The 13,791-nt window shown below is 41.4% G+C and overlaps 1 protein-coding gene across 2 annotated transcripts in view; it reads right to left on the bottom strand.

Moving 5' to 3' along the window:
* Window positions 1-3,969, bottom strand: part of CLSTN1 (calsyntenin 1) — a 39,053-nt gene extending 35,084 nt beyond the window's left edge. The window contains exon 1 of one of the 2 annotated variants that reach the window (XM_084300330.1): window positions 3,686-3,969. In XM_084300330.1, coding sequence (XP_084156456.1) covers window positions 3,686-3,755 — 70 coding nt within the window. In that variant the 5' untranslated portion in view covers window positions 3,756-3,969. The remainder of the gene's footprint in view (window positions 1-3,685) is intronic. The other variant, XM_084300331.1, reaches the window with a different exon arrangement.
* Window positions 3,970-13,791: the final 9,822 nt, after the last annotated feature.

Below are 13,791 nucleotides of genomic sequence, written 5' to 3'. Positions count from 1 at the left end.
AGCTGAAATCACTTTCTAACTGTTGTCATATTTATAAACTTGACTCCTTGAAAGGGAATCTAATTTACAAATAGAGCAAATATCATCTCAGTATAGCCAGCGCTTCTGGCTGTACTTGTTGAGTCCTTTTAAAAACAGGGAAACCATCTGGGAGTAGTAGCAGCAACTTGTTTTCAATCTGAGTACAAAGCAAGTGAGATGAGACCTAATGCCATAAACAAAGGCCAGAAAGACAGTTCTTCCAAGGCACTGAGGTTTTCTAATAATCCTTTCTTAAGGCTCCTAAGGAGGTTTAGTTCCTAGTGAAGCCAATGGGAGTCAACCAGCATGAATCAAATAAATTAGAGTGCAAAACAAGATTTAAGACCAAGGCTTCTGACTTACTGAACTCTCCCATGTTTTGAAGCATCACTTCTGTCTCTGACGATAACGATAATGCAACAAGATGGATGCCCCTTAATATCATAAACAAAATTTCATAGAGAATGCTCTAAACACAACGAAACAGAATGAGAGATAAGGCTCAGAAAAATGATGAAAGGGCTTTTGTTCAGAAAAAGTCAATGACTACGTAATTTTTTTTCCACTCTCTAAAACAGTTTCATAGCTATGAGCCAGCAAGCTATCAAGTATTTACATTTCCACAGCAGAAAATGCTGTTTTACCCAGAATACCAGACTAACTTAATCTGTTTGGGACAAGATGTTCATGTTATTTTGTCCTGAGGCCTGACCTGGGTTTAACTTCAAGCCTTCCATCTTCCACGAGAAATGGAAGTCCTGGAGCCTAGTTTCTGACCTCAGAAAAAATCTTTCCAGTGATTTGAAACTTCTGATTTCAAGTCTATAAAAACATTAATTTCTCAAACCAAAGATACAAGTAAGAGTCTAGAAAGTTTCTATTGATAAATTTTCCTGCTAACTTGGCACAGACAGCACAACCTGCAGTCTAATAATCTGGGAAATGGCAACTGGCAATGACAGCATCCTAACCACACAGCAAAGGATGCTAGCTCAGACCACCACTCCTCCATTTCAATTTCCACAGCAGTGTTAGTTTATACATAATATGAATAGAAAAACAGATGAAAAAAATCTGCTAGTTATTTGATCTGAGCAGATGACTCTAAATTGTGCTTTCCTAAGCATTATGCATCACAGAAATTTCTAGCATTGGTTACTTTTGCCTCCTCTCTGTGGTCTCTTACTTTCATAAATCCTTAGGGGAAAAAAACAACCACCACCAAACTGTCTCTTCATAATGCTTAAAGGTAGTCTTAAAACTTCTCTCCCACTAAAAAAGAGAAAGAAACCTAACCACCAGCCATGTACTATAAAGGCTGTTCCTATGTCAAAGAAATATCTGCAGTAAAACAGTGGTAGTGACAAAGCGGTTTGTGGTTTGGATTTAAGACATTTATATTACCAGATAACTTCCTGAAATAATCACAAATCAGAGTACTTTTTTTTTTTTTTTTTTTTGATCAATGCTCTCTCTACCTAAATGACAGTAAATCAGATAGGGTCCAAGGCAACACAGGGCTATAATGCTTGACCTGGTCAGTAACTATGGAAAAAGGAGCCATTAGAGGCACTGCCTTCTCCTCTGGCAAGTCACTCCGTTCCACCTCCCACTTAGCTCTGTTGATAAATACCCAATTAATTCACTTTGATAAAAATAAATATTTCAATGCATTCCTAACTACTGCTTTCCCATTGCAATATTAGTCAAACAAGTTCGGAAATATTTGGGTCAACCTGACTAATTATAAGATAAATTCAGTTAAATTAAGCATTTTGCATGAACTGGACAGGAATATGCTTCTTCAAAACCTAATACCACCATTTGTACCCCTTAAATTAACTACAGAGAAGATGGTAGGCTCACACCTAACTTTTATGCAAGAACACATTCACCAAAAGCAATTTCTGTTTCCTTCCTTCATCACAAAATAAACTGGTTGTTCTAACCCAGGAATATGCAGGACTGGAGAATGAAACTCACCACTCTGATCTAGTCCTTCTACTCCATTTCTGCACATTTCTGAACCAAGTGCAATTCAGTTTTCACAGTGTAAAATAAAGCTCAATGACCTTAGTACCAAGGACGTTTAAAGTCACAGATTTTTTTTATTTTTAAATAAAAAAGAGAAGCTGTGCTTGAAAGAGATGGAACTGACAATACAGCACAAAACTGGAAGTTTACCATACATGCTTCCAAAAAAATGTTTCTCCTAACACAGAAATGAAAGTGAATACCCCTTTCAGCCTGCCCTAGTCCAGGTATTCCTGTATTCTCCACAGTTTATTTGTCATTAGATACAGCTTCACATAACATTCTTAAGAGGCCAACCCAGAGCAGCCAAAATACCATGAGAACCAAGGCAAACCCAGGCTCGTATGTTAACTCAGGTATGCGTGATGAAGTTTAACTATGTGTGATGAAGTTTAACAAAGCAGGACTTGCAGTCAGCAGCTCTGCATGTCAGACTGAAAACAAGCACAGCCTGTAACAAAGTGCACGAGAGCTGACTTACAGAGCTGCCCAGTAAAATGCCATCTAAACTTGCCACCCGTTTCCAGGTATGTGAAGTAGCTTTCTTTGAAAATGTTTTTTGCTCTTCATTTTATACATTCTTTCTAATGGAGAAAAGCCCATCAATTCAATGAAGTTGTGTTTCTGTGCTGGTGCAGTAAAAAAATTTGTTTCCAAGAACAGCAGTGAATAGATTGCACTCAAGAGATCTCGTACAGGTAAATTATGGTCACATTTAAACACCTGGCAGAGCCCTTTATTACAGGAGCAGTTTCTTGATCCTCTGTAGGGAAATTGCAGCAAGATGCATCCTTAATGAGTTGTTTTTAAGATCAGGAACTTCCCTTCAATCTATCCGCAAGCCATTTTAAAGCCCCAGTTCTAATCTGCATTCGAATTACATGCCGGATCCCAAACCTCGTCAGATGATCAGCTGAATCTTGCAGAAATGGCACTCTGGATGCCAGGGATAACCTTCAGGTAGGCAGCGTTTGCAAGCCTCTCACTGAAATCTGCTCGGGAGACCTGCAATGCGTATGCTTTTACTCCCCGAGATCAATCAATAGCCACAAGGCCAGCGTTTTCCCAACGCCGTACCGCCGAGGGCTCAGCGCAGCGACACGGTTATCACCAGCCACCAAACAAGCCTTCTTTATGTAACCCCGAAGGTGAGGCTCCCAGGGGGGGTGCTCCCTGAGGTGTTTTATTCCCCCTTTTCCCACTCGCTCGGCCACCGGAGCTCTCCCCGAGGAGCCCAAACCCTGAGGGGGCTCTGGCACACCCCGCCGGGACAGGGCAGGCCGGCGGCCCCGCCGCATTTTCACAGCTCCAAAACCTCCCCCCAGGCAACAAGTGACCCCCACGAGGCCGGGGGCGGCCGTTACGGTTACATAACAGCCCCCGGCTGACCTTCGAGGGGGAGAAAAAGCGCTGAGGGAACCGTGAAGGTGAGCGCGGAGGGCGATGCTCCCCCCGACACCCCCATGCACACCGCCGCAGGTGCAAAACGAGCCCCCCCCGCAGCATCCCCTCCCGCAACACCGAGGGGATCAAGGACACCGTGCCCCTTCCTTCCTTCCTTCCTTCCCCCCAGGCTCTGTTTTTTTTTTTTTTTTAATATATATATATATATATTTTTTTTTTTTTTTACCTCGAGCAGCCCCGGCTCCTCCGCAGAGCAGCGCGGCCAGCAGCAGCAGGCAGCGGGCGGGGGCCGGCATGGCAGCGCCGAGCGGTGCTGGGGCACCCCCGGCTGGCGGGGCGGCTGTGGCGCCCCCGCTGGTCCGGGCTCCGCTGTGCGGAGGGCTCGGCCTCGAGGAGGAGGAGGAGGAGGAGGAGGAGGAGGAGGAGGAGGAAGGGGAGGGAGGAGAAGCGCTGCGCTGCCCCGCTCCGCTCGCCGGCTCTCTCCTCCCCTCCCTCCCTCCCTCCCCCGCCTCGCTGCCGCGGCGCCCCGCGAGCGGCACCTAAAATGGCGGCCGCCCCCCCCCCCCCCCCCCCCCCCGAGCCCGTTACCAAGCGGGGGAGGGAGCGAACCAACGGAGCCGGGGAGGGGATACGGGAGAGCCCATGTGAAGGGCGGCCGGGGGGCGGAAAGGAGCTCGGCCCTGCCCCGGGGGAGCGTTTGTTTTTGGGGGGTTCATTGGTTTATTTTTGGTTTGGGGGGGTATTTGTACAGCTGAACTTTACCTAAGGGAAAGGGGCTGATGCCCCGCTGAAGATGCACAGCGGAGTTGAGCGCTGATTAAAAACCCCAACACTCCAGGAAGAGTTAAAACCCTCACAGAGCCATTTAAATTCTTTTACAGATCTTTTTACCAAAAAAAATCAGGAAAAAGCTGTTTATTTTTCCTTCTGCTAAGTGACCGGTGCTGCCTCAGGCAGAATGCACAACCCCTCCACACCTGGAGGCAGGGAGCAAACCAGCACCTGGTGCCACACGCACACACACCTTGCTCTGGTTTCTTGGCCGTAAAACTGCAGTCCTGCAGAGATCTGTCTCTTTCAACCACACACACACCTCAGTGCACCACTGCACGCCTCTCCGAGTGCTCATTTTTAGAGCTGGGGACTGACGTTGCGAGGTTTTCCTTGGTGCTCATCCCCACTGCACACACGCTGCAGGGAATGACGGGCCCGTGACGTAGCGCGAGCCCTGCGCAAATGGAGCGAGGGCAGCGCTCGCAGTTTGGGTGAACCCTCTGCAGACTGAGAAACATTTTTTTTGCCATAGTTTTACTGAGTTTTAACAGTGCAGAGGTCTGTTAATTCTAGCTGGAAACATTTACAAGTTCTATCTAAATCAAGACATTTCATAGAACAATTAAATTACACAATCTCTCCTGTAACAGAAAAGTTATTTGCTTTCTAGTCAAAAATTTCAATTTGAAAATGCTTCAAAAGAAGAAGAAATGCCTTACCACGATTAGAGTTTTGACAGCTAAAATGCAACCAACTTATTTTATAATTAGATATGACTACTCATGTTTTGTACCTATTAGCCATTCCACTCCCACAGTGAAGTAAAAATAAAATCCAGAATGTTCAAGATCCTAGAGATGTGGTATTTATTTTAAAACATATGTGACTTAAATACCAAGTCTGATCTGTTCTAGACCTTCCCCTTCCCACCCCCCAAAGCCAAGCCTGGTGCTGTTAGTTAGCATTCTCTGCTCACTACCTGTTTACCCCAAATTTGGGTTGGGGGTCCAGCCATCCAACAGTGAGAAGCCCACTTATTCATGGTCCTTGATCCATCCCCAAGGTCTCAGCAAGTTGACAGGATTTGGTCTGCAGTAAGATGTAAAATTGGCAAGACAGTTCACGCAGATAAACAAAAGGCGAGCTGTTCTGCCCCCATCGAGGGTTTTTCCATCCTTAAAATCCAGCCATCTTGACTTGCTGTACCTTAAACACATTTGCTAATATGAACGCATGTCGAGCAGAAAAGGAATTTCAAGATAAATAGTGTGGTACACTACACCGAACAGTGCCCCAATTACCATCCTGTGCCTTCACCAAGCAACCAGGTTAGTCCACATTTATTTCATTGACTGTATGATGTAGGCTATCTTCTTTCTCAAAAGCTAAGACATTTTCTTTTTTTAAAGGTAAAGCCTCAGTCTAAAACCCCTTGATTTCTCAGCCTAACATATGCTGGATGGCAGATCGTGTCAGAAGAAGCCTGTAGCCCATCTGTTGCCAGATAGCTGAGTCTTTACATTCTGCCAACGCAGCTTCAGCTGATGGTATGCTACATCATGTATTTTTCTTTTGTATGAAGAGTAGAAGGACTGTTCAGCTCAGTATGACTCTCAGACTAGCCTTATCGACTTAATGCTTGAGGAAAAAAACACCCCTATGAGTAAAGATTTGTGAGGCAAGAGGTCATCAGTTAAAATGATTGCCCGCTGGTGAATGCACAATATAACACCTCTTTTGCCCAAGTACTGGATTTAGATTAGGAATAAACAAGTCTGAATATCAATATGATAATATCTGAAGAGGGCTTGTAAGTCAGTGGCCAGCTGTCAGGCAAATACATACGATCACATATACTAATACTTTCTGCAAAATAATTTTTTACCTTTAAATTGTAGAACAACTTAGGTTCATTAGGTATGGCAGAGAAGATAGATCTCAAAGAGTTGAATTTGCTCCATAGTCCACTCTGTCTGTATAATGCATTAATGTGGGGAAAGGCACTCTACATTTGACCGTAGTAAGAAGGGGACTTCAGTGTTACCATCTGGACTCATTTAGATGATTCTGATTCTGCAGAACTAGAAAGAGGAGACATTTTTAAGGGAATAAATGCTGTGTCCAGGAACACTTTATTTATCGCACAATGACACTATCAGCTCAGAGAAAATAATCAGCGAAATCAGTCGTGATGAAACTGGGAAAATTCCAAGGCAGGAGAAGGCATTGATTGCATCTCCCTCTGAGCAAAACTCCTCCGAGTCAGTTGTGACTAAGGCACTGATTCAGTAAAGCCAATAATTCTTTAGCCTGTATTTTAAGCTCAGTTAGATAATTTTGTTTAGTTAGATGACTAACTGGTCTGAACTGGCAATTCAGTGGTTGAAGACATGGATAGTATGGGTACTCCATCTGTGGCAGAGACAACAAATTAAAACTGATCCATTTCACCACTAATGTTCCATTGGCACTTACTCCATAAGTATGGCAAACACAACAACCTCTCAAATACCTACCTTTTATTTTACAAAATAAAATTTGAATTAAATTGCCCTTGAAGCCCACCATGCACCATCCTATTTGCTGTTAAACAATAGCTACACTACTTGTCAGAGGTAACTGCGTTTCACAAGTTGACAGAGATTCTCACTTTCTCTGAAATGCCACATGCCATTATTTCAGAGAAATGCACAGAACTAACTTCAGCACCTTCATTTTTACCACCTATCTCCCTCCTACTCTCCGACCTGCTTCTCAAGCTCAAAAAAAAAAAAAAAACACATTGATTTTGATTTTATTAGTAAGCAACAAAACTGGAACAAATGGCTCCTGGCAGAACATGTTTTCTGTTACAGCTGAAAAACTATTGGACTGATGTCCTTGAAATGCACAGTGTGACTAATGCCCAGCTTGCAAGGACCCAGGAGGACACATATTTATTGCACTTGTCAGAATGAAGCTGAGCAGCCAGAAATGAAAAGATAAGGTGATAGGTAAAAATGAATGCCTATGTCTGCCTGCTACTTAAAGGAAGCTGGTGCATATCATATCTAGAGAAGTGAGGCATACTCAGTGAAGCCAACATTTGGATCAGATTGTTACAGCTCAGGCTTGTAATCAGTTTTGAATACACTCAGAATGTGCACCAGTATTTTTAGGTATTAGACCTGGACCCTTGTTCCAAAGGGAAGCTGTGAGGAAAGGGTCCAAACTTCAAACAGTCTAGAACTACGTTGACAAAAAACGGTCCAGACTTTAAATAAAGAAGCTAGAACTAGCTGTGGATTGATTTTTGTCTCAATACTTCAATTCATGTACGCATGCTAGTTTGCTTCCAGATTATGACTGCTTTTAATGGGAAGTTAGAACTCAGAACCTAGCTTTATCTCCTCTACTGAGCATTTGCTTTATCACAGCTGCCCTGAAACCAGTTCTGAAAAGGGACTAATTGCTATAGAGACTATGCTGTAATGTAATTAGGCTCATGATAGAGTTGCACGCGTAGCCAAGCAAAAATATTACATGAAGGCAACAGCTGACCAGTTTCTGAAAATCTGCATTACAGCTCCACTCTAGCTCCCCCCCCATTCCCACCGGAGAAAACAATGGGAGAATCCCAAGGTATTTTGCTCATTTAAATTCTAGTATTTTGTGATTCTGATATGGCTTTACCAGACTGAGTCAGGAAGAATGAGCTAGGATGATATTAACAACAACAACAATTCAAGGTGAATATCAAAAATTCATTCTTCACAATGAAGATGTATGAAACCAGAGTGCTTCTCATAAGGCAAGAGGCAGAAGTGGCATATTTTGGGTCATTCCACAACAGAATGCTACAGCAATGCCCCTACTAGCTTGAGGAGAAAACACACAGATGACCTACTGCATCTTTTCTAGCCTTGCTGTCCCAAATATACAGAGTTGCAATCCTCTGACCATACGAAGGCGTTAAATTCATGTGCTTTTAGATTTAGTGATGATTTTGTCTTTTTTCTTTAACACTTTGGAACCTGACTGTATATATTACAGAGTAAAGAATTAGGGGACTGGTTTTCCCCACGCTTGAACATTTCTAGAACTGCTTTGATCATGTGTGAGAATTGATTTAGGGGATGCAAATGAAGGCCCTGGCAATCTGAAGAAGCAAATCTTCTCCCCTGACATTTCTGAACATTCAGGGAATTCTCAACAAGCCATTGAAGTATGGGTTTATCAGAGAGACAAAAAGAAAATTCAATGAGCAAAGAAGTACATAAAAACCATTAGCTTCCTCACAAGAAAACCATTAGCATTAGCAATCTTTCCACCTTGTTTATCCCTTTTTTCCCATTTAGACTTACTATTGCAAAATATGCATCTAAAAACATGAAAGCAATGAAGGAAAGATGCAAGTCTTTCCTTACTAAGAGAGGGACTGAATATTCTGCAACATGATTATAATATTTTACAACTCATTAGCACCTACCATCCTAGGATCTCCAAGCATTTTACAAGCGTTAATTAATGCACTCTCACAATACTTCTGTGAAGTAGAAAGACAGGTGTGCAGGTATTGTGATGACAGGTGCATTACAATAGAATAAGACAATTTCTAGGCTCTTCATTTGCATATTTAGGAAAGCAGAGCACAAAGAGTGCAGGTAATGTTAAGAAATACCGTAACACCTTGAAATACCTTGAACCGCACACAGACAGACAGGCTTTCAAGTGCTTAGATAAAAAGCCATACTTGACTGAAGGCCCTCAAAAAAATTAATGCTTTTTAAACATGGGCCTTTGCATCTAGTACCACAGTAGCTATTTTAAGTTGTGACAGATAAATAAGAATGAAGTCTGAATGAAACTGGATCTATTTCTTAAAAGACTGATTTCTTTATTTCAAGGGGTACAGGGACCTTCTGAATCCCTGAAATCACCATGGCCTCTAAATAGCATTAAATAAATTATTTATAAAGCTTAGTAAGGCACTGCTAAAGACAAAGAGGGAAACAGCAAGTGAAACAGGCAGCAGAAATAAATTTACTAATCATCCTCTAACTCAATAAAATAAAAAAATTAAAGTCAGGTGCTAGATGAGCCTTTCTAGAATACATGCCCATAAAAAAGAAGGACTTTTGTGGTTCCATGCTGTTTTACTGTGCTAACCTGCCTTGAAGATCACCATAGTGGGCTATATCCACATTAACAACTGCTTTAACTTCCTCACTTACACAGAAAACTGAATGATTTAGGCTGGGGAAAAAAAAAAAAAAAAAAAAAAGTTAAGAATCTTGCATTGCCTTTCTAGTTCTTTCACAAATTGCCCTCCTGGGTCAGGAACTAATTCTTTCCCTACCTGTTTCTTATCTGACAACATAGTGGAGCCATATATACATATATATATATATCATATATAAAAGTATGGATGGATAAGCTAACATTTGTGAAAAGACTCCAGTATTTGCACCATATACCGGTGACGATGCTTAAATTATTCAGTTTGCAGATTTTCTGTATTCTTTAGGATCGTGGTACTCATTGAACATCTGGTCATACAATGACATTTTCCTCCTCTCTGCTTGCTTTCCTGCGAGGAAGAGGAGGAGACTATGTGCGTGAGTACTCCCCTCCCCAAGAGCCATATGGGAATGTAAAGGCATTCTCTGAATTCATTACTCTGCCCCACAATATGATTCTGCCTTTATACGAGCAAGAAAATGGATGTTAATTTATTCCTTACTGCTAATTTGAAAAGGAGCACAAACACAAGAGTTCCATTGCAGAGACTTCTACCAAGGGTGTAGTTTAAGTCCAATTATGTGCTATTAGTACATTTGCTCTTTGTTCCTCTGGCATATTAATTACATGTCTGGTATTCTGGTAATTAACACAATTATACTCTTTATTTTCCTCTTTCGTTAGACAATATTCTTCCACTTTATTAAGATAAGTAATTTTCTGTAGGTAAAAGAAGCCAAATTACTACATATTAATAAAACCAAGCTATAGGTTTTTAAGCGAGCTTATAGAGAGAAGGTCCAGCAGTATTCTTCACCAAAATGAAAAGCAGATGCTCTCCTGTTGGGCTGCAGCCCATCTCAGAGGCTTCTACAGGGAAACCAAATTACAAGCCTCCAGTTATGTGTGCAGCATCGTAACCAGCAACTGAAGCAGCAGGGCCACAAGGACAGGACCAGCTCTTCCACACACAGCTCTTCCAGCAACGTTATTGCTGTTCAAAGGCTCACTGTTAGCAAGACCTTTCATCTCCAACTTACATTCACTAAACCCAATGACATTTTGAGGAAAAAAAAAAAAAAAAAGAGGAACAACAAAGACTCAACCAAACGGTTTACAATTGCACAGATTGCCCACAAATGAACATTCATCAGGGAGGATATTCCTGAAAAACATTAAGGAACAACAAAAAAAATGCACACTTGCTACTGTAAGACAATAACGTGGGCAGTTTTTTTTTTTTACTAAATTAAGTAGGTATAGAGGTACCGCACAAACACGTATAAGATAGTTTCTTCCCCTTAGGGCAAATTATTGTTCCTCTGAAAGTAAGTTACTGTTTCTGTCTAGTTTTCTATAAAAAACATCTGAATTTCCACTAGGTCACAGATGCTGCTATGGGGAAAAAAGCCTCACTGTGGAAAGATTTCTTTTTCCTTCTGTATGTGGTTGTCTGGGGAAGGAGAAAAAGGACAAACAAAATATTGTCTTCCCACAATAGGGCAGAAACTTCACAGTATGTTGTGTAGCACCCTCCCTCCTCCTCAAATCCCTTGGGTCCAGATCTCTGGTGGGTCTGGCTGCAAAATGTTTCTGGGTGCAGGAAACAGAGGTGTCCCACGCCAGAACGAATGTCACTCACTCCTTCCCAGAGACAGCAGTGGGCATTCGTTATTTACTGCTACCTGGGACAAGTGTTACCGATAAAGAAACCTGAAGTTTATGATTGCAAATTGCTTTTAACTGTGCCTGCTTCCATTACTGTTTTTATTTTATTTTTCCCTATTGTACTGCATTGCATTTGTGTCCCTTGGGGAAGAAAAGAAATAAAAACTCAGCAGGCAAATATCAGTGTTGAAAAAGCTTGCTCTACCTTTCCAAAAAACAGCATCTGGAGTATTTTTTTATTTTGAATGGTTGACTAGTAGACCAAAATTATATATCAGGGATGTCTGAAAGACAGTTGTCATCATTATTTCTCTACAGACCAAAAAATAAAACCACCCAAAATTGATCTCAAGGCCCAACTGTACTGGCCCCTATGCAGACAGCACAAAGCTCTTAGCTTTAAGTATTTACAAAAGTAAGGTTTTGAAGCTGGGGACAGGGCTGCTGTGTTCTGTTCCTGATGACACCACTGACTGATTCTACCCACAGACAAGTCCCTTAATCTCCCTATGCCTCATTTATCCTCTCAATTTAATGCCACTTGCCTATTCCACGAGGATGTAGTAAGACTTCATTAACTAACGTTTGTAAAGTACTTCAAGATCTAGTACAAAAGCTTCTCTAGAAATTCTGAATATTATTTTAATTAAGAAGGCAGCATTTATAAGTTCCCTGCCATTAAATTACCATATATATCTCAAACAGAGAGTCTAATTTCCAAACCAACCTTACGGTGCACGAAGACGGGTATTTTAAATATACTATTCAATAATATTCTGAACCAATAATATTACGCAAGAGCACAGAAGTATCAAGATTCCTGCTTGACTGTTCATTGACTTTTAGCATAGAAGCACCCAACAAGTCCAGATTTATCTGCATTTTCTTGAGAACAGATTTGGAGTAAAGATGGAAAAACTAAAACCCCAGCCTAGATGAAAGCTACCATGTTTAACTTTTTCTTTTCTGGTATTCATGGCCTCAATAAACTGTATAAAAAATTAAAAGGCTACATACGGCAAAACTGCTTTTTTCTTTCCTGCCCAAATGTTGATTTTTTTTTTCCTGAAAATATACAACACTTCTAAGAGCAATCATTCAGCTGCATCAAATGTTTCGTCTTCACAGTTGTGCTGAAAGTAGCTCGGGGACCTTTGTAAGACACGGAGAACTGGGAACAGCAGAATGCCAGAAAAACAGATAATTCAATATTTGATTCTTTCTTCAGTACTACTCCTTGCCAGTCCTTGTCACCAGGCCAGGAAGCTGTAAGTATACTACTATACTACCACATTCACATGGGGAAAGAAAACTTGCCTCTCCTCTTTTCCTTTGAGTGCAATTAGCAGACCAAATCTAATAATAACAAAGGCAAGCAAGCACAACAATACTGGAGGACAGACAATCGGCACTGGTCTTCCCATTGCCAAAACTAACTCTATTGACATTCTGATGAGGGACTCTGGAAGAAAGGTCAGGATGGGAACTAGTTTATGGAAGACATAGAAAAGTAGCCCGTTAGGATTAATTGTACACTGTTTATAGATAAATGAAATAAAACTATCTTGCAGCAACTGAGAGACTCAAAAACCTGATTGCTCAAAAGACAGGGGAGCAGGATATTCCCAGAATGCATTTTTCACCCCACATTGCCAAAATTTTCTCCAGAGCCCAGCTTTTTAAAAACATTTTCATACTTGTATCTTTTAACAATGTACAATAGGGCAAATAAAGGACACTAGGATCACTAACTGTCTCTACACAAAGCATTTGGAGAAAAGGGCATTTCTATTCCCTGTGCAATTCTATTTAGCAGATTTATACTAGGATCCTGTTGTGCAATGCATGTCATACAATAGGGCTATAAAATAAAAAAAAAAAAGGAAAAAAATCATAAATCAGGTTACATCTATCTGAGGCTAGCTTGTTGGGTCAGAGTTTCAGGCAAAGGGGCTGATTTAATGCCATCAGAGGCTAGGTTCAAATTCCCCACCCGTTGGAACATTTTGAATTCTCACAAGCATTACTCAGCTCTTTATCCTTCTGTAACAGACGTGTAAAACTACTCAGGTCAATTCATACCCAGCTTGTATATGCTGTAACTACAGAACTATTGGTTCTGACTGGACCTCAAAAAAGCTGCCCATGTTTTTCTTCCCCACATTGCATAAGGCTCCTTAGTCAAATTAGCTGCTGCTTCCCCCTGATTGTGCAGCACACTGAATGGATGCTCAGTGTGGCCGTGCAATAGGTGCCAATGCCACAGCCACAGCCCTGAGAACAAGTCCCAGTGTTTGCACAGATGCCAGTTACATTCATTGGTAGCAGTGAGCTGAACTCCAGGACCTGGACCAAGGATTACAAGTTCCACGGAGATCTATGTAAAGGTGTAATGAGAATTTTCATCATGCAATATTAGCAAATGCTTCCTACTCCTGAGAAAAGTGACCTACATAGCACTGCAAAGGAGTCTTTAAAGCCCGTGTGAACAGCATTGCTTAGATGTGGAAAAATAGGATTGGTTTTACTAAACAGGTCTTCTGAGAGAGTTCCAGTTGCTGTATTTTCCACAACACAGACTTCTTAAAGACAATAAAAATAAGCTAAAGCATGCCATTATTTGTCCTGCAGCTGGTTTCAAGCAAACTGTTGATCTTCCTGATATGAACT

This window comes from Netta rufina, assembly GCF_964035555.1.
Source record: "Netta rufina genome assembly, chromosome: 22".
Taxonomy (NCBI): domain Eukaryota; kingdom Metazoa; phylum Chordata; class Aves; order Anseriformes; family Anatidae; genus Netta; species Netta rufina.
This window is presented reverse-complemented; position numbering and strand designations above follow the sequence as displayed.